This window comes from Tachysurus fulvidraco, chromosome 9, assembly GCF_022655615.1.
Source record: "Tachysurus fulvidraco isolate hzauxx_2018 chromosome 9, HZAU_PFXX_2.0, whole genome shotgun sequence".
NCBI lineage: Eukaryota > Metazoa > Chordata > Actinopteri > Siluriformes > Bagridae > Tachysurus > Tachysurus fulvidraco.
This window is the reverse complement of record NC_062526.1, coordinates 11,387,381-11,412,501: the sequence shown is the minus strand read 5'-3', so window position 1 is coordinate 11,412,501 and position 25,121 is coordinate 11,387,381. Positions and strand designations below refer to the sequence as shown.

The window sequence follows — 25,121 nt, the reverse complement described above, 5'->3', positions numbered from 1 at the left end:
TCAGAGGCCCACCTATTGAAAAGAGGATTAGATGCATTTTTTTTTTGTTAGGATCCAAATGTCTGAGTGTTATTTTTGACTACATGGTTGCTAAAGAGAAGGTCAAACCCAATAAGTCTGCCTAAGATGAACGCCACGATATGTCAGGACGTGCCTTCTATGAAAGAAAATGAACAATGTTTACTATTGAAACAGAAATTGCTTGTTCAACCTTGTGAACAGAGTGCCATTAAACTGAGTGCTGCACTGTGTAATTATTTTCTGTAAATTCTAACATTATACTCAGCATATTTTTTCATTTGTGTGTTTAATGTGCCTAACAAAGAAACAACTAAAATATCAGTTCAGTCTTTAATACCTGGAATTGACCTCAAACGCTAACCGAAAATTAAATTAGGGCACTGAGAGCAAGGCTAATATTTTATGATGACAGACAGTGGGATAAATGTTCATGATGATATTAGAAGCTCAATCAGTGACTGATAAGACATGCTAAAGAAGGGCTATTAAGATGAAGAAAGTGGGTCCAACACACTCAAATATGTCTGTGTAATAGAGACGATTTGGAAGGGACAGATAGTAATGATCCTTATGAAGCTAGTGGGGACACATTCAATATTTTTACTCATAAGGTTTAATATAGTATATCTCCCCAATTATCGATTATACATTTAGCAATTAAATTCCTAGTATGAATAAATATTAATATTAAATATATACTTTTCTTTTGTTTGGAATCCAAAGCGCACACTTACACCTTCAGACAAACAGCCGGAAGCATGCAATGAAATATTGCACATTGCAACGGCACTGTTTTCATGGTTTATGCTCTAAACCCGTTTGTTCCTTGTGTTTCATAATTTGAGACGCTGATCGTTTTTGTCATGCCTTGTCATGGCGTAATATAAAATAAGCACAAGCACAATGATCCCCACAGCATTCTCACTACAGTAACATATGATGTTATGAACACGTCCGTCAGAAATGGCACACTTCCATAACCCAACCCAACCGTTTTCACCCTCTGAAGAACCATAAAATCCACCACTGGTTCGACACACAAAGCACGGCAGCACAAAAGAGAGATTTTACACAGAAAACAAACAATGAAGTTAGAACCATATCCCATCAAATACCTCCCCATTCAACAATTCATCTTGGTAATAGAGATAGAAGCAGGGTAATGCACGGCGGTCTTGAAGCGTGAGATTGAGGATTTCTGTGGCACAATGCATAATTCATAGCCTTGGCCAGCAAAGTGTGTAAGATGGGAATTTCACAGCATGCTAAGAGTAATGGGGATGGGAGAGAAGAGATGGGCTATATTAGTACTGATTTATTAATACATTTCTCAATGCATGCTCATTTTAGAGCTTCCTAGTAATCAAGTATCAGAATTACCTAAAATTGCCTGAAAATTTCATCTGCATTGCTATATTTGCCTGTCAGATAATTTGAATTGTCTCAGACTACTTCTTAGCCTAGGTAACCTGCTGTAACAACGATGGCGAAATCGGTGTACTTGACATTGTCTTAACACCAAATTGTGCTTAAATTATACCAAAATTAAATATCTATTGTGTAACCTGAATTGACCAGTTTCTTTGCGGTAATTTCAGAGGTAAAGTAATATAAAGTAATTTATGGTTATCTAGAAATCTGATTAAGTCACTAATAGAAGCAATTGAAAATATGAGGCTTTTAAACCCTTAGTCTTTACCCTACAATGTATAAATTATGGTAAAAGCTGCTGTATCTGATTTAGGAAGCTTAAGCAAACCGCAGAAACTGTTTCCCATTTAAATTCCTTGTGTCTGATTGTTTTTCTGCCTGCCTGGCAGTTTCAGATGTGGAACTAAAGATGAAAATGTGACAGTAACAGGCTTTTTAACTCTCCATTGACAAAAAGCCTGAGTTAATCTGAGCTACATATTTAATTTGTTCAGAGCAGGAAAAACAATATAAATCATTTTTAAAACCATTAGATGCTGACTTACATTAATAAAGTCTTAATTTGGGCATTATGCTGGGTTGTTATGGAAGCAGCAGGGTGAAATAGCATAATTAGCATGTGTAATAGGGAGAGCAGGGTGTGGTGGATACGCGTCAAGGCCACGGCTGAGCGAGAGAGAGACTGGTCACAGGGGCCAATTTTAGTCTGTCTCTGGGATGTGTGTACGTGTTTGTGTGCTTATGAGCAAAATGACATTTGTCTAGAGTTTGAGGTTTGGTTTAATTTCCTCTTTCACCACACAGCCATCCAGGAATGTATGTCGGATGTCTTTATTTGTATGAACTTTGAAGTCATAGTATAGCAGAGGACGGGAATATAAAATAAAAAATAAAATAAAAAACTTGCTCGGAAGACCGCACTTTTAAAACACTAATTACGGCCACATCTGGCCGTGCAGTCATCTTGAGCGGAGAGCTTTGATGCACATTGTGAGGCTGGGCTAGAGAGGTACGCTAGGGAAGACTTCTGTCTATTAGGCAAGAGAAGAAGCACTCTGATCACAGCACAGAGCCAAAGTCACAAAGCAGTCTAATAGGGAACACAGGTAATTGACAGAAAATCAAGCCAGGTCTTCATGTATAAATGGCAACCGGTGCCAGGTCTTGTGTTAGAGGTTGCAGTGTAAAGCATGAGGGAGGTTTAGACAAATTGTCATTGGATTAAACCAATGACACACACACACACACACACACACACATATATATATAAACCTATGTATGTGTTATTGGCTTAATTCAATGACAATTTGTCAAAACCTCATGCTGAAAGCACCACACTTCCATATATATACATATAAACACAGAAAAATATATAATTGATTTTATCTTGAATTGTCTGTATTATCTTGCTGTCTGTTTTTCCCCAGGATATTTTATTCCCAAAAGCAAACTCATACATAACCAGTCACAAAAATATGTTTGTTCTTAATGTATAGGCAAAGTTAAAGCCTTTATTTCCAATTACCCAATTACAGATGAGCCCATAAGTCCATCTTCACCTAATCTAATCGCCATACTACTTAAGAGATATAATAGCTGCAGCTTCACTATGAACTCAGTTATCATCTTTGTCTCCTTTGACACTTTTTCCCTTTAAAATGTACATGGACATAAGGCAGCCAATGAGATGCAGCACATTAAAAGTATGCCTGATAAGTTTGCATATGTTGCAGAACATTGCCCCCGTCTGCAGCACTTTCACAATGGTTTGACGTCCATCAAACCTATTATGAAAAAGAAGGGCTGGATGGACGTTCTCTGTGTGCTCCATTATGCACTCGTGACTAGTTTTTATGAACTGAGGGATAAAACTAGCATGGCTTTGCCTACAGACTTTAGATCTGTTAGGATAAACGTCCCAATGACAACATGATTTCCCAAAGACTGAGCACAGCAAGACATGAATCTGAAGCATTTTTGTTGGACAGGTTTTTGGTGTAACAACTATAGATGTACATAGAGTAACATAATGACCAAAGTGACACAATCAAAGCAAAGCAAGGCTGCCACTTCCAGCACCATGTGTCTCTGTGTCTTTATATGTGACCTTCAAGAACTGTACAACAAAACATTATTTATCCAATATAAAGCTCGCAATCGGAAGTGTATTCTGCTCATACACTTGGCAAATCTCATCCATCTTTCTAAACTTCAGGGCCACTCACTGTAAACAGTTTTTGAGTCTTCTTGAGAGCTGCTTAGAGGACAAATTAGAAGGAAGGTCCTCATATTCATGCTTATTGCAAACTTCTTCGAAAAAGCCACCAATGCAGCATGCAGTTAGAGACTCATCATCACATTACTTCAAAATTCACCCACTATAATTTGAAAATGGAAATGCAAATTGTGTGGTCTACCAGTGGCCCTTTCCATTTATTAATCTAAATAGGTTTCATTTAAATTTTTCACGGCATCAGCTTTATTTGTAAATGTCGTGCCCTATGAATACTGTTTTTTTTTCTTTCGCATATTCTTGCTGCCTTTCATTAATATGTAAATAGGAAGTCAATCGCTCTTCTTCCTGACAGTGAACTGCACTACTAGTGCAGTGTGTAATCAGCTTTGACCGCAATTCACTATTTATCATACGGAATGCCAGCTTTGACAGTAAATTATGGGAAATATACTGTTATGCCCCACTCTGTTTGGGTGGTACACGTTTAATTGCCGATCATCAAGCACATAATGTAAATACTAACACATTTGGATGTGCTTTACAAAATAACAGATAGCATCATCAAATGTGTGCAGCAGCTAATTGTTGAGTTCAACCACCTGTACATATAGTCGTCGGCTGCCAATTACGTACTGATGTCAAAAGTCTGAAATCTAATTAAGCATATTGTAACTGTATCAGGTTCCTAAATTGCACCTGAAACCCCATGCTGAATATCTGTGGCCAGGTTGTAGCTGTAGACAACTAATATCTCATACGGTGAATTTGGTGAGCTATATTAGCTGACAGGCTGGTAATAGGAAATATCACTCTAAGCAAAATGCTTGGCCAAATAACAATAAATTCTCCATGAAATGATGAGGGCTACAGCATGCTGCCTTGCATATATTTTGCCATGAATTCTAATTAAGGTGGCATAAACCTGAGAGTGCACGGTCATCACAGCAAGATGCCTGAAGCTTGATTGATAATGTGAAGACACAAGGCCCGAGCTGCCTGAGTTCCTCTCCTTCCTTAAATTAATGGCCATCCCAACAACCCTAATAATGCAGCAAGGATAGTGCCCCCCATCTCCGCCACCAGCAGCACCAGTCCCGCAACACATACACACAGCATCAAGTATACACTTCACCACCTCCACCCCCCAATTTCAATTTTCTAGAGGCATGGAAAATAGGAGAGATCATTCATTTATCTTGTAATAGCTGGATAATAGATCCATCACAATGGAACATCTGCACGCGCACACACACACACACACACACACACACACACACACATACACACACACACAACCATTTCTGCTGACACTAAACACTCTTACCCCCTCTCGTCCCCCACACCACCCCACAACTATCCACTGTGTTAAGTCGATATCCAGAGGACGCCTGAGCCCACCATGTTTGAGTTTCTAAGCACATACGTGGTTATGGATATATAGCAAACGTGTTGATTATGTAGTGCTGAGACCAAATGTGTTATTCTCTAAAACAAATACATTATAATAAAATACAAGAATTCTGATTTAGACTTCTAGAAAATATGCATCTTAAGAGACATTCACATTGTTATACTGCTTGGTATCTAGTGATCGAGCAAAATATGTAAATTATAAAATAACAATAGACATATCCACAAACAGTAGATTTATATCAACATCAAAATAAATTTTAATCTAATGCCTTTTAGATTTTCTAGCATTTTACAAAAAAATCTTTTGTGCTAATGTTAATGGGAAGATACAGAAATTTAAGCCCCAGATGTTGATCTCAGTCTTGGTTGGAACTGAAATGGGGAAGCAGATTGTTCGGGGAGGTTAATGGTGCTGTCACCTGGCCTGGCTGTGACGAGGAAAAGGATCACAGGCTCACCGGGCTTTTCTCCATCCACCTGCTGAATTAGCAAGGTGCACAAAAGCAATAGCCTGCTCTTTGCTTCAGCCTGCCAATCATCCCAAAGCACTCGGCCAAAGATGCAACTCAGTGACCCCAGCAAAATGAGAACTGCTCATATACATAGTTATTGTAATGATACTTTTGGCTAGTAGTAAGATATTTGTTTACTGTTTACGCTCAGAGATATTTCAGAAGTTGTTCATTCATCAGAAGTCATGCCTTAATGAAATGTGAAATAATTGAATAATAGATGTTATTAAGAAAATTCAATAATGTGTCAATAATATTTTAATAATGTTATTTAATATTATTTTTTTTTAATAATAGCTCATGTATAGTTTGTTTTGAAACAATATGTTATTCATTTCTTTACAAATAAATGCAATAGCAATACCTATAATTATTCTTAATTGTATTGAATTATTACTTCTTATTGCAGTATTATTTGACTCAACTGTATTGTACTATGTTACTGGGTACTGTTTGGTGTTTAGTGGAAAATTATCAAAACAACAAAGACACACACACACACACACACACACACACACACACACTCACACACACACACACACACATATATATATATATATATATATATATATATATATATATATATATATATATATATATATATATATATATATATATACAATAACCTAGAACAAATGCCCGTGCCCTCATCACAGGCTCATAATTCTCAATAATTTGTTACACTTCCGGGTCCAATAAAAAGCAGATAATTGGAGCGTTGGCTTTTAGCACTTGGCCTGATGTTTAACACTGAAGTGCTTTCAGTCACTGGTTAACTTGACTGGCATTAATTGCGCATGCGCTCATTCTGCGTCCTTCACCGTGTTCCACGGCGCTTAATTAACCTTCATAAATTGGCATATTACGGCACTAAATAGTATGTCATTGCCTATGGTTCCATACTGTTCTGACATGCTATTTAGTACAGTAGTATGGATATTTGGGTATAGCCCAGGTGTTTAAGGGCGCTAATGTAGTAGCCATTAGCTCAAACAATTAGCCAGAGGAAAATGACACCTCGTGGGTTTTCTTTTTTTTCCCGTCCCCTCCGTGTTTACCTTTCACATCCAACGGCAAACAAGCCATGTGATGGCCCGTGTGCCCAAAGCGGAGCATTATTCCTAATTAAAAGCCAGGGATGTGTGCCATTAGCAAGATTCATGCTCGGCTACAGGAGAGTTCATTCCGGCTGTTGACTATCCATTGATTATTCATACGGGTTCTGATTCGGGCCCATTAATGCAAAATCAAGTGGGAAGTAAATTTTGTAAGAGCAAAAGCCGCACACTGATGACGGCCCCACTGAGCACGGCAAAGAGTGTAAATGGAGCAGGTTAGGGGCTTTTATATCATTGAAATTACAATGGAGCAAATGATTTTTCCTCACATTTACAGCTCGTGCGCATGGACCAGGCTATGCAGGCTTCTCCACTGGATGTCTAGATGTGCAATTTACATTCATGTTGTTTTTTTAAGGCTATAGTTTTGACCATAGTCGTTTAAAATATACACAATATTTTGAAGAATACGTAAATATCTGAACTTAACTTGAGCTTTATTTATTTATTTATTTATTTATTTATTTATTTATTTATTTATTGCAAAAATCACCTGAAATAAAACCAATGAAGTATTTGATACAAAATAAGCAAATAAAAAGTGAATTAAAAAAATCCCCCAAACAAAACAATAATCACACAAAACACAAAGAAACTGTGTAAATTAAAGGAACGCCGACAAAAACAAACCAACCGCCAACAAAACACCCTTTAAAATCAATAAAACAAACAAGCTGATTAAAAGAAATAAAACAATAAAATAAACAAAGAAGAAGGAAGAAAGAAACCCAACCAAACCATCAACCAAAAATAAAGCAGCAATCAAATAAACACCACCTTAAAATAAAACACGCAAGCAAATAAATAAATAAACAAACAAACAAATAAAATCAAAAGAGGGAAAACAACTATTCCCTTATAATCCAAGCATATCAGGTATTATATCAAATCTGTACGTGTGTAATAAGTTAAAATATCCAAACAAGTAGGTTGTTAGAGCCAATCTGTGATTTGAAACTGTGTCGCAAGTACAAACTCTCCCGTGGCTCATTGTGTAGTTAAAAATGGATGTGAAAGTAATCGTATCTAATGCCTCCTAAATGTTCATTACAGTTGCAGGTTTCCAGTTGGTTGGAGCTGGTCTGCATGAGCACTGTCCTCTGTTCTCTTGTATGGAGAGGTTTTATACTTGGCTGTGAAGAGTTTGACACAGGCGCCTCCAAGTGGTATATACAGTACATTACAGCATGCTGCAGCAGAGACAAGTTCACTTGGGCATTTACAACTCCATACCCTAGTAGAAAGACATTTGTGTTGTATATATGTTTTACAGACATTCATTATAGCATTTAGCAAAATAGTGCATGTTAATGTATTACTAATTAAACAACCCACAATGAAACTAATTAAACATTGTGATCAATGGGATTCCTGAATGTTTTCTGAATGGCTATTTCTGAATGTAAAATAATTCTGGACCTTTATTCTCTTGTTTATTCAAGTCTATATTTCAAGTCTCCTGTTTGCTTTGCATTTTTTAAATCCCCCTGGCTGCTATTTATGTAGTTCCAGCTTATGTCTTAAGTTCCCTGGGATAGGCTTCAGGTTCTACTTGACAGTGTGTAAGATAAGCAGTATAGAAACTGGCTAAATAGATTACTTCAAAAGGAAAACTGTGTTATTCTCGTATGTGTAAAAAAAGTGGTAATGTTTTACTCAAAAGCAAAGGAAGGGTATGTGTGTAAACTATTTGCTGGAACACAAACAAACACACTGAAACAAGTCTAACTTTTAAAATAGTCTTTGTAAATTTTCAGTGTGTCTGTTAAAATCTGCGCATCAGAATCTGCACTGATAAAAATAGTCATGCTGGAACATGTGGCACGGTGCTGCAGTGGATGGACACAAAATCTTCTTGTATTTGTGTGGGATTCCTTTAACTTCCACTGCCCTGAATTGCTCTAGGTGTAAATATGTGTGTGAATGTGTGTATGCAGGGGAAATTCTCACAACTGTCAGCAGCTGCTACAGGATAATGGCCAGGTAATGGCTCCACCATGACTCTAAACCAATTACTGATGAATGAAGGGGTGAATGATTAATACACAACAAGCAAAAACCTTGAGATAAAGTGAAGGATTAAGAGGGATTCAGCAGCCCAGCATTGAACACGTTTTTGCTATGATCGTCAGACACAAACATAAATATATTATTATTATTATTATTATTATTATTATTATTACATTAAGTGTCAGACAGGAAACTAAAGCTTAAAATGCTTAATTGACTGAACCAAGTGTGCAATTTAAAGTTACCTCATGTGAGAGTTTCTATATTTGCAATAAAGTTTGATGTGCACAAAAATCAATGTGTAGGAAGAAAAAAAACATCAGCCAGCTCCAACCAGGACACGGTTCCCTAATGAGACGAAACAGTGAGCCATGCCTGTTTGGACAGTAGTTGAGGTGGGAAGTCCTGTATACATTCATCAGGGAAGAGGCCACTTCATTGGGAAGGCATTAATCACCACAAACTTAATTATAAATTGATTACATGGTCATGCAAGATGAAGAGGCCTGTTGTGCATTTCTGATCAGTACGCAAAGGCCACAACGGTCTGGGTGGAAGACTGTTAGTCAGATCAGATAAGAGAATGGTGTAGGAAATCCCCTCTTATCAAAACTATTACAATAAGTCATAATTGGATACATTTTACAGGTCTGAATATGGGTGGAGCTTTTTACTACCACTTCCTAATATAGTTTGGTAAATTATCTTTTTGACACTTTTTTCTAAGGTGTCTTACAAGTTAGACAACCAAAGCATTAGGTTATTTTTCAAGGATAATTTTTGGTATTCTCTATATTTACTTACAACCTAAGAACTTTAGCTAAATCCCAACACCACCTTCCCAGTTTATCTATACACTGCTCAAGCTTATGCTGCAACCTTGCTTCTTCAAATCAATTCAGTTTGCTAATCAAGATTATTATGAACCCATAGTTTGCATGTATGGGGAAAATTCCAACAACGTTTGTTATTGTAACAGTGTTGGTCAGGGAAACAGTGTGGAAGCCCCCTTTCCGCCTTTAAGCCAATGATATAGTGTTTCCTGTTTCCTGATCTGCTTCCTTGCTTGTGTCTTCCATCTTTATAGTCAAATATGAAAAACAACACAGTACCCGGTATGTTTTATTCTAAAATTTTAATTCATACTGCTTACTAAAAGCACAGCAACAGATATAAAAAATATACAAAATATGTTTGTTAATATAACAAATACATGGAAAAAAAAATAAAGGCAGCAACAGTTATATGAGACCACACAAAAAGATCTATTGAGCTCCTACATTAAACAGTTTGACAAACGTGTGTGAGAATGATAAGAATGAAATGCAGCATTCTGCTTTATTTGCACTACATATGTCGCCTGTTGCCATCACAACTAAAAAGAACTAAATATAGATAAAGCTAAAAAATAAATGATGTTGTTCCTGGAGCATTAAACCTACCCTCAGGAATGACTAGATACCTTAAAAAAAAAATTATGACAAAAATATTAGTAAATGGGCTCACATATTGTGTTACAGATATCGCATTCACGGCTGTTGTACCTTTATGAACAGAGAACACTCTGTTTCTAACACTGCAGGATACAATCATTACAACATATTAGTGCTTCCTTGAGCTCTAAGTGGATTATTTGAGCTAAATAGAAGTACATAAACAGGAATAAATGAAATTCAGAAGCCATACAAACTTGTTCTTGCTGGTTTCCATTGATTCTAAGGTAATGAAACCTGAAGAATCATAGCTTCACCTCAGATAATGCTCCTCAGGACATCCCCAAGACAAGTGATTTTTACTTTCAGGTGAAATTTATGTTCCTAATATGTATGATATACAGCTAGGCATCCTCTTATATTCATAGCTCATACTTCATGGCCTACAATGCTAACCTTTTATACAATTTACAGAATTATCAAGCTATTACATTTTCAAAATACTACTTTTTATAAGTAACTGTGCATTTAGAATTTGGCAAAAAAAATCATCTATCATCAAGTTACAGTCTCTCAGAAATCTATCACAAAGAGAGCTCTGTGTAACACCGCACCGGTCTTGGTAACGAGCGCAGCAGTGCGGCCTTAGCAAAACAATGTAAACGTAGAGCTAGTAACTCTGAGAGAATCATTTCTCCTATAGATGCGAGACATTTCACAGCACACAGACGAGCGTCCTGCCTTCGTCTATCTCGTCTTGAACCTTGTCGCTGGAGGTGGCGATCTCAGCTTGGGCAGAGAACATGGCACAGACGAAAGTGAGCACCGTCGCTCCTATCGCGGTGTAGAGAGCCCAGCCCACTGAACACTGGCCCGGTTTATACGGAGAAGCTTCAGGGCCACAGTAGCTGACCACCTTATCACAGCCAAAGCCTGCTGGGTAAAGCATCAGTCCGAGCATCAGGAACAGGCCTGGGCAGAAAAACTAAGATTAACTACAAGGATAGACAACAGTGGTTTTCAGAGATGGGTTTAGGAACCCCCAGGTATCTGTGAAACAAACCCAGTGATGCCACAATTACAGTAGTAGAAAAATTGAACCAACGATTTTAGAATTATTATTGTTCCTATACTTTAGCTTTTTTTCTGTTTGACTTATGACTTACGGATTTAATGCAAAACTGAATAACTAAAAACAAGTACACTAGGAATATTTGTAGAATTGTTAGAATTTAAGGTGACCCTAGCTGCAAAAAACACCTCTTTTTGGGATTACCTTTTATTATACACTATAAATGTGTGGACACCTGACCATCACACCTGTAGTTGGACTTATAAACCACTGACATGCTGTAGCTTTGTAATTTCCCTTTACTGGAACTAAGAGACTCAAACCTGTTCCAGCAAGACAATGCCCGTGTACAAAGCAAGCTCCATGAAGACATGGTGTACCAAATCTGGAAGAAATCTAATGTCTTGCACAGAGCCCTGATTTTTGACTTAACTGGATATATACTGGTGTATAAATAAAATAAATATATAATCAGTTCAGTGACACAAAGATAACACATTACATTAAACCACACTGTCCCATATCCTACTGTATATCCCTAGGAAATGTCTTGTGCATTCAAATTCAAATTCAATTTATTTGTATAGCGCTTTTAAACAATTCACATTGCCTCAAAGCAGCTTTACAGAAGTATAGAAACAGAAGAGAAAAAACAAATATATGAAGAATAAAAAATAAGAATAAAAATTAAATATGAATATATACAATTAAAATTTAAAATTAATTTAAAAATATAAATTTAAAACGTAAAAATACTATATATCTATCTCTATCCCTAAGGAGCAAGCGGGAGGCGACGGTGGCAATAAAAAAACTCCCTGAGAGGATATGAGGAAGAAACCTTGAGTGGAACCAGGCTGAGAAGGGAACCTTATCCTCATTTGGGTGACACTGGACAGTAAATAATGTAAATGTACATAATGTCCTTTCTACAACATTTTATAATAGTGCAACCGAGAGCTCCTGAGGAACTAATGGGTCAGTGCAAACTCTGAGTTCACCATGGACCTAACACTAATTTCTTACTGTCAAAGTCTTTAAATGATTGCTGATGAAGTCCAGACCATACAGCTAACTGACACAACATTCATTTATATGCAGTGAAGTGTTTCTGTTATAAGTACATCATCCACAATGGTCTGGTTGGTCTCAATGCTGGAACAATTTGCTGATGTCTGCAAATTGTAATCTATTTATTGATATATTGTTTTTAAACCATCAAAGGTTAGCTCCAGTTATCACCTATATCCGAGACAAAAAACTCAACCATGTTAGTGAAAAACTGTTAAAGTCCTCTGTCCTGAAGACTTTGTCTATAGTAGAAAAGTTACTGTCGCTGACAAGCCAAAGTTCTTCTATAAATGTTCAATAAACTTCTCACAGAAAATACCATTTCCAGAATTACAGTACATGTTCTTCTTTGTTAAATAAAACGTTTTTAAAATCTGTTTACTGTTAACATTCGACTATGTAGAACGTCGGTTATAAGTCCCTGTGAAGGAGCTGTTACTGTCACATCCACAAGCTTTTCTTTCCCCCTTTACCACTAATGTTTATAAACCCAGACCTCACCCATACTTCATAAACACTTAGATTCCTTGAGGATTTCTATGTGATATCATAGATCATCTATCTAGCTAGAATTTGCACTCAAAAGGCCTTTAATGCAATTAATATTTCAGTGTCTTAATATTCATGGACCATTTGCAGAAGTGAAATAAAAACGTGGCTTTCTCAGCCACATAATGGGCTCATTCTGCCTTCAAATCGGGCATGCGAGGTCCTGCCTCAAAAGCCTTTCTTCTGACTGTTTAGGAATTGCTCAATCCCACCGTCGTAAATATTTCACTAAGCTTTCAGCACAACTACAGGGCTCTGTTGTCCCTACATAAACCCTTTAACAAATGAAAAATTCCTTATATAGAGCTGAGAATCAGCATTTTCTATATTAGTGAAATTAAAGCGGTGTGTCTGAGACAGGACAGTAAGTTACGGAGCTGCTCGATTCGTCCCTTCTGAACTGGAAATAAAGGAAAAGACTGAATGGTGGTTCTGGCAAACGGTAGACCTTGCCATAGTCAACAATACAGTGCTGTTGCTGCGGGTTGGGTTGAGAAGTAGTGCTGATGGAGCAGGCAACATGTGGTTAACATGCTTTACTTACCACTGACATAATAGATAGCAATTTTATGACTTGCACGCACCCACAGCAAGATCTCGTCTCCCGAGTCTCTAGGATCTCTTTTAAAAAGCTCTCGATAGCTTAGTGTTATCTCAGATAGTTTATTGTCAAATTGAAATAATGTCATAGTTTATTGCCATATTTAAATCATTGATCAAGGTTTGTTACCAGTCCATGTCATAATTCATATAATGCTGGAAGTCATGGAAAACATTATTATGTGCTTCCCAGGCAAGCCTGAACCTCTGAGGCTGTCAGGAATGTGAGGATTGCTCTCATGTAAGCTTAGAGGCTTTAACATCTGACCTGAATATACACTCTAAACTTGTATCTTTATGCTCTGGGATCGAAATGAAAATCAGCGGCTAAGAAGAACTAGAAGACTAAATATGAATAATCTCATTTAATGCTGGCAAAAATACAACTCGAGGTACTGATATGAGGTCGGATTTTAAAGCATCTCTCCACGTCATGTGTAACATTTTAACCCAAACACAAAAAACAAGCTGAAACTTCTTTTAGTTTGATCCAAGGTTTTTTGTTTTTTTAATGTAATTGTTTTTTTCAGGTATATGCTGTGCTATGCTTGTGCATATGTGAGTTCACATAATGATTGGCAGTTGTTTCTTCATAGCAATACAAACAAGGATTGTTAAAAATTTAAGTGGTTTTAAAAAGGGTAGAAATAGAACGTTTCCACAATTTGCACACAAATTTACCAGGATAAATGGAATTAATTTCTAAGGGTAGTGCTCTCACAGAATGAAGCTTAATGCAAATTTGTCATTTGTGTGTTTGAGAGCTAATGTGGAACTTAAATTAGATTTAAAGAATATTATCATTTGATGGCATTGTGAGGAAATATCATGCTCCTGGTTTTACATGGACTGACATTTTCCTCACATTGAATTATCCCCTATCATACTGATGGCATGCAGCTAATCCACCAGATGACCCCTGTTTTATAGCCCTAAGCTTAGTCATCTGGTATGACTACTAAAAACCTGAAATGATCTCACGCTAGTCCAGCTACACTACTAATTTCCAGGTTATTTTTACAGGGTTTAAAAGAATGTCACCCATGCGTAAAACTACTGCACAGAAATGATACACAAAATGATTAAAACGCTACTCAGCTAGCTGTGGGATTATTCGTTGTCTATCAGACACTAGAAGCCATTTCAGTTTGCGTGGCTGAGTTAAAAGAAGTAGCTGATAAGGAGGTAAGTGTACACAGAAAATCCTGACCTTCCAGTGTACTCCCACTTTTCAACCTGGCTTAAAGTAAATGGCAGGAATTTCATTTGAAATCTCTTAGCAGAAAAGGCCATCATTTACGCAAAGAAAATAAAACTAATGGAGTCCAAAATTCCAAACCTGTGTCCTGACTTTTCATGACTTTTCGTTTTACCCTTATTATAGATGATTTTTTAATATAAATCACAGATCATTATTTATACAACAGTGAGTTCCAATCCACAAATCTGATTGATTAAGCAGAGTTCCAAGAGTGACTTCATTTCCTATAATGACGCTGGGACGGTTCGTTGTTGGATTCTCTTCTCATATTTTTGCATGACGTCAAAAATTCCACCTCTTAGTTCAAAACAGTCGCTATAGTAGTGTTAGTGACATCATTGGACATGGCAAGCAATACGTCCCAGGAATATAAATTCATATACTGGTTTATATACTGGCAGGATAATTAAAGCTGATAATTCACTATAACTGCACTCTTGCTTGGGTAAAATTTCTTAAATAACCAGTTAATAGTTTACATTATGTTTTCTACTTTTTAGAGATCATGTATGGATATATAACAGCAGCTCTGCCAGTAGTGCTAATTATATTTAAAATGTAATATAACACAGGATTATATATTTGATTATGAATGAAATTCATAAATTTGTTATTTAACATTTAAAAACAAAATAATAATTGATATGGTGAAGCTTGAAGATGTTTAAAGCCTTAAGGACAACTTGCTCTCAAATTGGTGTGCTATTATTATTATTATTATTATTATTATTATTATTATTATTATTATTATTAATAATAATAATAATAATATTTCAAGCAAGATGTTGGTAAGGTGTTGTTTAGTTTCTATAATGTAAGTAATAACAGGAATGAACTAGTAAATGCAAAACTAAAGAGTCTTTCTTCAATTAATCAATAATGTAAGCACTTAGTAGCAGTTACTCCACGTTTGCCATGTGCCATCACATCACACGATCACACTACACTGCACACGCCACTCTCCTTTGACAGTACATCCCTGAATGTTTCCTTCCTTTTACTATTTCATAACATTCATATTTGGAGTTATATCTGTCTCTATTTTGGTAAAGACCAATGATTCTTTGTAACGTGATTGTAACACTACTGTAATATGACTGTAACACATATACTATATAAAAGTGTCTTAACATTCCTCAAAATAAAAATGAAATGAAATAAAATATGCTCCTACCTGCTATGCCTTGAAGTAGGCCGCACACATTAAAGATGCTTTTCCCCAGGATGCTCTGAAAGCACATGCTAAAGACTGCGAGGAATCCCACTATGGACAGCAGGAAGATTCCAACAACCAGGAATATAATAGAGGCCTGCCAGAATCCACTTGCAATCTCTGTAAAGTCTGCAGCATATGGTCCACACTCAACCGTCTTATGCTGAAACACTCGGATGCAGCGACTGTACAGGCCAAGCGTAGGTGGTTTAGGATCCGGTGGTCCTGTAGCTGAGGCATTGTACTGAGACGGGTGGTGTATCCCGACTAACCAATCAGGACTCATGATGGCCACTAGCTCAGCAAAAGCCACCACAATGCTCAACAAGGTCCAAAGCATAGACCGGCATGTTACAATGACATGACACATTTTGTCTATCCTATGAAGCTCCTTTACACCGAACTTTTCTTTCTAATAGGTAAGTCTTGGAGAGGTGCATCGGCTGAAGACTTGTGGCGCTATCTTCATAGATCCCTTTTCAAAAGCTGACTTTCATGCTGGACGACATCCACGCCTGGCAGAACAGAATCCTCATCCATTCTCAACGTATCTAATTGGGAGAACAGAAACTGGGCACCTATGAACAGATGAAAACAGAATGACATTTCCAGGGAGTTACATGTTTGGACCTACCTTTGGCACTGACAGATTGCTCAAAGGCTATGAATCAGCATGTCAAGCCTCAGCACTGCTGCTGCATCTGGCAACGCTGATTGCATGAATCCCGTCTGAACAGGCACAAGCCTCCTAAAATCAATCCTATAGGCACACTCTAATTCTATATTTCATTTTCTTGAAAATGGAAAGATAATGTCTACTCTAAATACAATATTGCACCACCGGGTGACTTCTTGGTTGGTGAAAATGCTCTGATAAATTCTACACAGCTTTTGAAAACTCCGGTCAATACTCCCATTGGTATCATGCCAGGTATGCCTTGTAACACTATTGTCTGCGGAAATTTGGACCAGATGGGTTCAGAGATATTATAGGGGATTTTCTGAGCGTGTTTGTATTTCTCCAAAGTTACATTGGCTTTAGAAAGGAAGCAGTGAGAGAAATATTTGAACAAAGATAGTTCCTAGACAAATCATCAAAGGAAGCTCAGAGCGTTAAGCAGATTGAGATAAGCACTGACAGGGCAACAGTGTAATAGACACATAGCTTTGAGCTTGTGCAGGCAAGCTCAGGGAAAACCAACGCAGAGAATAAGTTGTGCCTAGGTAGTCATAATACAATCATCCCCAACCACAAAATGCTACAATGTGGAATTTAAACCTTTGCTTGACTCATACTTTCTTTCAAACAAAATGGAAGTAGACTACACATAATATGACAGTAAACAGGGGTTTGAGATAACGGATATATTTTCTGTTCAACAATGACATCAGACATAAATAAGCAGTGGATTAAATGTATTTTTATGTGGTAGAGAGATTATATACTTTTTTACTCAGTGAAATGATGAAGTAAATTTATTAATCAAAGCAGGTAATATAAAAGTATAAGCATAAGTATGACATTTTATCTGAGATCTCTATGGTTTTAGGTACAAACCCATAAAGACTTTAACCTTCCTTAAACCCAAAGCACATCGAACCTTCAGATTATATATTTCCATTAAACATAGTTTGGTATATTTCGGTGTAAAGTACGCCACATATATTCCCTGGATATGTAACAGATTTATAAACATTTTGTGGGTATTTGACTTCTATGATGCATATTTTGAGCTTTATTATTATTATTATTATTATTATTATTATTATTATTATTATTTATTTTAAAATGCATCTGGAAAGTTTCTAGCAGTTTGATATCATAAAAGAAGGCTTGTGTCAATGCAGAAAAAAACCTGCCATGTCAATTCTTTAGATTTGATTCACTTGAATAAATTGACTTCAACATACATTATTTGAAGCACAGGCCTCATTTGTCCAGAACCACACATCAACTCATACTGTCCCCTAAAAAAAGGTGCCCATCTGCTGTCTATATGAGAAACCTATTTACAGCAATTATATACAGTCATGCTGTGATCCTATTTACCTAGATAGGCGCATGTGTCCAAAGCAGAAATCACACAAGGAAGATTTGCTCAAGAGCAATCTAATCAAATCAGAGCGCATGACTTCCCTGCAATAAAAGGCATGCAGGCAAGAGCGCCTCTGATTCTCAGGAGACATCAGAGAGGAATTTCACAGGCCAGGAGTTGCTGAGAGGCGTAGAGACAATGGCGTCTCATGCCGTGGTCCCAGCATGGACCTCAAACATGGATGATCAGACTCTCGGACCCCCAGTGATGTGGATCAAAGAGCCACAGATGTTGCTTCAAAGTCAAACAGATGAAATGTTGCCTCAGAGACTGGTCACACACATAAAGGAATGCCTCCTTGTTTCTCTCTCTGAATATTATTAGTAATATTATTTGATATTGAAGGCAAACTTCTTAATGTTTCTAAACAGAGAAACACATGGTAGACATGATATTCTGAAGACAACAAGTTTTAGTTTGGCCTACTCGATGAAGTCCGCATTTAAAATCAAAACCATATGTAATTAAAAACTTATCCCTCAATGCATCTTTTTAAAGTGACCTGAGCCAAATAAAGAATGAAGTCCAAACCCAGTCTCATTATTTAATATCCCAAACTCCTTGGTCAGCATTCTAGCAGAACACTTCGCATGGCTTTCTGCAGCTCCTTTTTGCAGGACTGCTTTAACCACTGCATATCCTTGAACAAAGACAAGAATAAAACATTCAAGTAATTTGAGAAGTTAAAATACTGAAGCTGACTAGCACTTGGGACTAACTTGCCATTAATGGATGGTGTTACAGATGGACAGAAGTTTTATTTTTAAGATTTAAACATGTACATCTATTGGATAGGTTACAAGTGGCACACTACCATAATTTAAAACTAAATACTATTTAGTAAAGTAGCACCACATGTTTCATGCTATTTTTTTACGGTCTTATTTTTATAGTATTTCAGTGGTTGGCTATTGCTATGTGCTACAATAGCTTTCATAGGTTTTTTTACACAACTTATTATACTCTTTTTAGCACAATAAAGTATACACTATTTAGTATAGCAAGATGTTCACTATATTGTATGCTAAGCCTTACACTTTAATGTATGGCAAGATATATACTTTTGTACAATAGGCAATTCACTACAGGGTGTAGTAAACTATACATTATTTAGTGTAGAAAAATATACCTTACTTTAAACAGTAACCTACATTATATTTAGTATAGTAAACTATACACTATATAGTACATGAATGTCTGTAAGAAAGTATGTTAAACTATGCACTATGGAATATGGTAGGCAATTCACTACAGAGTTTAGTAAGCTATACACGATTTATTAAGTTAAGCTATACACTAGATAGTAAGCAATACAGTATATAGTACGGCAAACTATACACTATTCATTAGGTTAAGCTATACAGTATCTAGCACGGTAAACTTTACACTATATATAGTTTGGTAAGCTCTACACTATGTAGTTTGGTAAGCTACACACTCTTTACTAAGTTAAGCTATACAATATATAGTACGGTAAACTATACACTATATTGTTTGTTATGTTATACACTATTTATTAAGTTGAGCTATACAGAATCTAGTACGGTCAACTATACACGATATATAGTTTGGTAAGCTATTGACTATTTATTAAATTAGGCTATACACTATATAGTACGGTAAACTATACACTGTGTAGTTCGGTAAACTATACACTACATAGTTCGGTAAGCTATACACTATTTATTAAGTTAAGCTATACAGTACATTGCACGGTAAACAATACACTATATATAGTTCAGTAAGCTATACACTATTAATTAAGCTAAATTATACACTATATAGCTTGGTATACTATACACTGTGTAGTACGGTAAACTATACACTATGTAGTGCAGTAAACTATACAATATATACTACGGTAAACTATACACTATATATTACGGTAAACTAGACACTATATATTAAACGGTAAACTATACACTATATATTACGGTAAAGTATACACTATATTGTTCGGTAATCTATAAACTATTTGGTAATATGAGCTATACTATACACTAGTATACTATACTATGAGCTAATACTAAACACTATATATTACGGTAAACTATACACTATATATTACGGTAAACTATTCACTATATAGTACGGTAAACCACACGATATGAAGAATGGCATGCAATGTGCTATATAGTATGTTCTATAGCTCTATAGTACGGTAAGTTATACACCATGTAGTATGGTAGATCTATTTATTTATTTATTTATTTGGATTTTTTTTTTTTCTCTCTCTCTCTCTCTCTCTCTTTTTACTGTTAAATAGTATATGCTTTCTGTCCACTTTGGTAGCTTTCATACTTCAAATCAGGAGGCTGTTTATTCCAGTGTATCATGCTATTATTTCACATGAACAGAAGAACTGTGGTCAAACTTACATATCCATACAGTTCTTCTGTCACTACTATCTCCGTACATACAAGATACAATACTTCTGGTTTTTAGTGAGTTTTTGCGAAAGTTTATCCATACTCCATTCAGCCTTAATTCATCTTCAGTAAATTACCACCGTCCACGATGATCCTTTTGCTTCAGCAGATTTCTCTATGGTCTGAAACACAGAGCTGCTCACAAACACAAATCTCCACTCGGTTTAAGCCAAATGATTCATTCAGTCCTCCGGTCCAAAGCCCACTTTAGCCTTAGCGCGATAACGGAAAATGTAACGGAACACGGAGGCAACATAAAAACTACTTCTTTGTGTGGCGGCACTTATGATTTTACGACCTGGAATTGGTCAAAAAGAAAGGAAATACGAGCCAAATGCGTCTGTACATGAAGTGCAGTTAATGAAAATGGACGAATGTTGTGCAGTTTTAAAGAAGAAAGAAGCTAAAGCTGACCTGTGTGTTGGTGAAGTCTCATTCTTCTCCTGCTGTTGTTCTTGTCCACTCCGGCATTGTGGCCCATTCAGGAAGTCTTCAACAGGATCTTCCTCTCTCTCTCTCTCTCTCTCTCTCTCTCTCTCTCTCTCTCTCTCTCTCTCTCTCTCACACACACACACACACACACACACACACACACACACACACACACACACACACTTTCATCTGTCTCTGTTCTCTCCTTTTTCCGTCTCTTTTGTATTCCTCCCCACCCTTCAGTTTTTTTCTACTTCATCCCACTTTTTTCTTCTTGTTCGTGTGTGTTCACTCTCTATTTTAGTCTTTTCTGCATACAGTATACTCTCATACTTTTAATTTACTCTTAAATATACTCTTTTAATGTAATTTCTTTCTATTTAGATTTCACCCCATGTTTTATCCTTTTATTACAGTAATTACTTTTTCCCTTCCTCTCTGTTTTTCTGTCTTTATGCTGTCTTGATTACTTTCTCCTCTATCTTGCTCTCTTTCATTTGCTTTTCCCCTTTCTTTCTTTCTTTCTTTCTTTCTTTCTTTCTTTCTTTCTTTCTTTCTTTCTTTCTTTCTTTCTTTCTCTTCAACCCCCCAACACACACCCAATCACACACACACGCGCACACACACACACACACACACACACACACACACACACACACACACACACACACACACACACTTCTTATTCCAGCGATGCGCTTTACAGTAAGACTTGGCTAGAAGCGCTGAGTAGCCTTACATAAGATGGGACTATAATAATATCTAATGTTTTATTACAGTAATAATAATACAATCATGCAAAAGAAAACTAACTACATTAATAGTAATCCTATTAGATAGATAAATGTTAAAACTGACGTTTACCCTTACTGACAATCACTCACTTTATATATCCAAATAGTTCGTGGAACACCACTGAATGTTAGTCATCTCTTGCTGACACGATTGGACCATTTATACTTTTTTGACAATTTTTTTTTTTGCATTTATTCGTTTCCTTGACTAGTTGTTGCCTTTGGTTTTTCCTTAAACTATCTTGCATTTGTTTGCATTTATCTTGCAGTGCTTGTATTAATGTGAGCTGCTTCAACAGCTCGGGCTGTTTTTGGGACTTGTAATTTGCATAGGACAAAGTTCCTATAAACAGTACCATGCAAAAGGACTTTGCTTTCAAAAATAATGAAGGGAAATGTTCGACAGTTCATATATCTTCAGTAAGTATTTTATCCGAGTCAGGGTCGCAATGGCGCTGGAGTTTATTCTGGGAACACTGAGCATGAAGTGAGGTCACAATTTGAATGGAATTCCATTGCAGAACACAATACACAACACATAAGTACTTTCAGAGGCTTTCAAGGTTACTGACAAGGTTTTTCAGGATGAGAGAAAGCTTGAGAACCAGTGGAAACACACATGGACAAACACACAGCCAGACCATGCAAATCTCCTGACAGTAACCCAGGACCGAATGAGGTAGAAGTGAGATTGCAAGGCTACCTATAAAGAACAGTAAATGAAAATAAAATAAAATCCATATTATGTGTGATAAACCTTTAATTAGAATTGTTCAGTTTTAAGCAACTTGGCCTAGAGGTTACAAGCTTGTAGATTTTGTCTTTATAATGTCTGCTTTTCACTAACACTTTAATACATTTAATACATTTATAAAATGTATACAAATTCTATTCACTGTTCTGTATTACAACACAACAGCACTATTATTCTGTATGTTATTATGGTGTTGAATTACACTGTAGCCTTTACAGTGCCGTTAATAAAAGAAAAAAGATTATATTACAAATCATCTGAACCAAATGTTCATCAACCATCCGGAGTATGATGTCACATCCTCTCTTGTTTAATTTATATAAAAATGAATTGCAAGATTGTTTCTTTTTGTGGTCTTGAGAGAGGGGTTAAAAAAGTGTGCATGTATCCTGTCAAAACCATAATACTAACTGGACCTGAAGGAAAGCAGTCTGCTGTCAGCTCTAAGAACTGTGCTCGCTGTGCTGAACAGTTTCGAATGTGATGAGATCATAGTTTGTGCAACAGTTTATAGATCATGGCAACATGTTCCCTCAGTATGTGGGAGAAAAAGACCCCACAAGGCCAAGCAGAGCTGAGTGTGTTTACTGGCTGTGCACAAATATTTAGATTAAGTGTACATGTCATACTTCAATACGTAAGTAACTCCTAGAGGAAATGTGTCTCCTGATGGAGCATTACTCCTTTACTTGTAATGTCCCAAAACAAATAAGTTAGACAGAACAAGCACTCATCTTTCAATAGCATTGCTCAACAACATTGTACTTAACATTCAGTGCACGTTCACACAGCTTTATATACATAACAATTCAATACAGACAAAACAACTTTCACAGTTATGACCTCACCACCGTTGTGAGTCTGGAATTAAGCACTCTGTGATTTTACTACATGATTCAACACTTTACATTATGCCAAACTGAAAGCTGCCAAGATTTTATGACCTGCCAGAGGTCCAGTTCAAGATAAACATTACCAAATCACAGCAAATCATATGACAAAACATGAAAAAATGTTAGAACTGACAAGTTACCGTTTTCTTTGATTTAACTTTGATTTTTTGTGTGACTTTCTGAATACACAAATCTGTCGGAATTCAGCACACAACAGCATAATGAATAGACAACCAACCTTATTAAAGCCTCACACTGGTTGTAAGCTCATCCAGAGTGTGTTTCTGGCTCATCACAAATGAAGCTACATGAAAAAATTTACAAAATCAGAAAGACATATTAAAGATTTATATTATGTTAATATAATCGTGTTACTTGCTTGTCCTCAGACATCTAGAAGCTTTCTAATCCCATAGGCATATCCAAAATAGTTATTTAAACCATTCAACCCAATCAAAATGTTTCTAATCTAATTACAATCAATTTATTTGTCTGAGAACAAGAACAACTTTTTCTAGAATTTCTTTATATTCTGCAGGTTTACAATTTCCCTTCACTAGAAAAGTCCAAGCCTGTTCCAGCATTACAGTCATTACAGTCTGAGCACTAAACAAGCTTCATGTTTTGCCAAAGTTGAAGTGGAACTCGAGTACCCTGCACAGAGCCCTGACCTCAACCCCACTGAACACCTCTGGTATGAACTGGAACACTGACTGCACCCCAGACCTCCTCAGTTTACATCAAACTAATGTGATAGGATCTTGTTTTTCATAAATGTAAATATTTTATCACCTAAATACCCATGTTTCCTCTGTTTAGAAATCTTAATATGGATTATAAATTTGTATGTAAAATTATGTATTTTTTCTTATCAATTCTTATGCAATGCAGATTGGATTGGATGGAAATTGATTTTAAATTGTTCTGTGGAAGAAGGAAGCCCAATCAGATAGTGTGGAAAGTGAACTTGGGGCCAGGGACATTGAGGATAAGTGCTTTCCCACAAGAGGTCACATCTTTTATGTAACTCAATAAAACTGAATGTTGAATCTTGAATATTTGCTTTGCTTTTTTTTTTTAATCTGAGAAATAAGCTGGACTCGTGTAACACCAAAAATATGTATATTAATATTAATATACAAAAAGGCAGATAAATATGAAGGAGATTGCTGGTATATTGGTGGTACACTGGCTTTTGGCTCCCCCTAGTTGTTTTATTTAATCTAATGTTGCAGTTCTAGGTTTTAAACTGATCTGATTAGGAAACAGTATGCCATTTTCTATAAAATCAAATGAATGTGCTACATATTTTATTATTCCGTGCTGGAAAAAGCAATGTCTTAGACTGGCACGTTGCAATGTTGTGAAACATTAAATGATTTGCTGTATTATTTGTAGTATTGACTTGCTAGTCCTTTGTATGTCTAAGATTCAGCAATGTATTACGTCTGTCCATAGATATTGTTGGGGGTATTAGAAAATCATTAATATGCTATAGTACAGTAAATGAACAATCTAGTACTTTTTTTGCAGCTTCATTCATGCACTTGCTCAGAAGTTTTTGTTGAGGTGCAAACAGAACACCCAAAAACATGGCCCAGGGTTGCCAGATTGAGCAAACTCGACTACATTTCACAAAACTTGAATCTCAATTAAATCAATTCATCTCAATTAAATTTCTTATATACTGATAGAATCCTTCTTTTACTGTCCCAGTCTTTGTAGTGTGTCTTACAATAGAAATGGTTCAGTAGTGCATAGGCACACTGTGTAGTGAACATTT

At 36.3% G+C, this 25,121-nt stretch overlaps 1 protein-coding gene and 1 long non-coding RNA gene across 2 annotated transcripts; one reads left to right on the top strand and one right to left on the bottom strand.

The window, feature by feature from the left end:
* The first annotated feature begins 6,411 nt into the window (after nucleotides 1-6,411).
* LOC125145576 lies at nucleotides 6,412-8,099 on the top strand. Its single transcript, XR_007143975.1, has 2 exons — nucleotides 6,412-6,946; nucleotides 7,785-8,099. It is a non-coding gene; the product is annotated as an uncharacterized LOC125145576 (long non-coding RNA).
* Nucleotides 8,100-9,859: 1,760 nt separating this feature from the next.
* Nucleotides 9,860-21,034, bottom strand: lhfpl2b (LHFPL tetraspan subfamily member 2b). The gene is made up of 3 exons (XM_027138589.2): nucleotides 20,880-21,034; nucleotides 15,902-16,518; nucleotides 9,860-11,146 (listed from the first exon to the last, which is right to left on the bottom strand). The coding sequence occupies exons 2-3, from the start codon at nucleotides 16,308-16,310 to the stop codon at nucleotides 10,890-10,892; spliced, it is 666 nt and encodes a 221-aa protein (XP_026994390.1). The 5' UTR covers nucleotides 16,311-16,518; nucleotides 20,880-21,034; the 3' UTR covers nucleotides 9,860-10,889.
* Nucleotides 21,035-25,121: the final 4,087 nt, after the last annotated feature.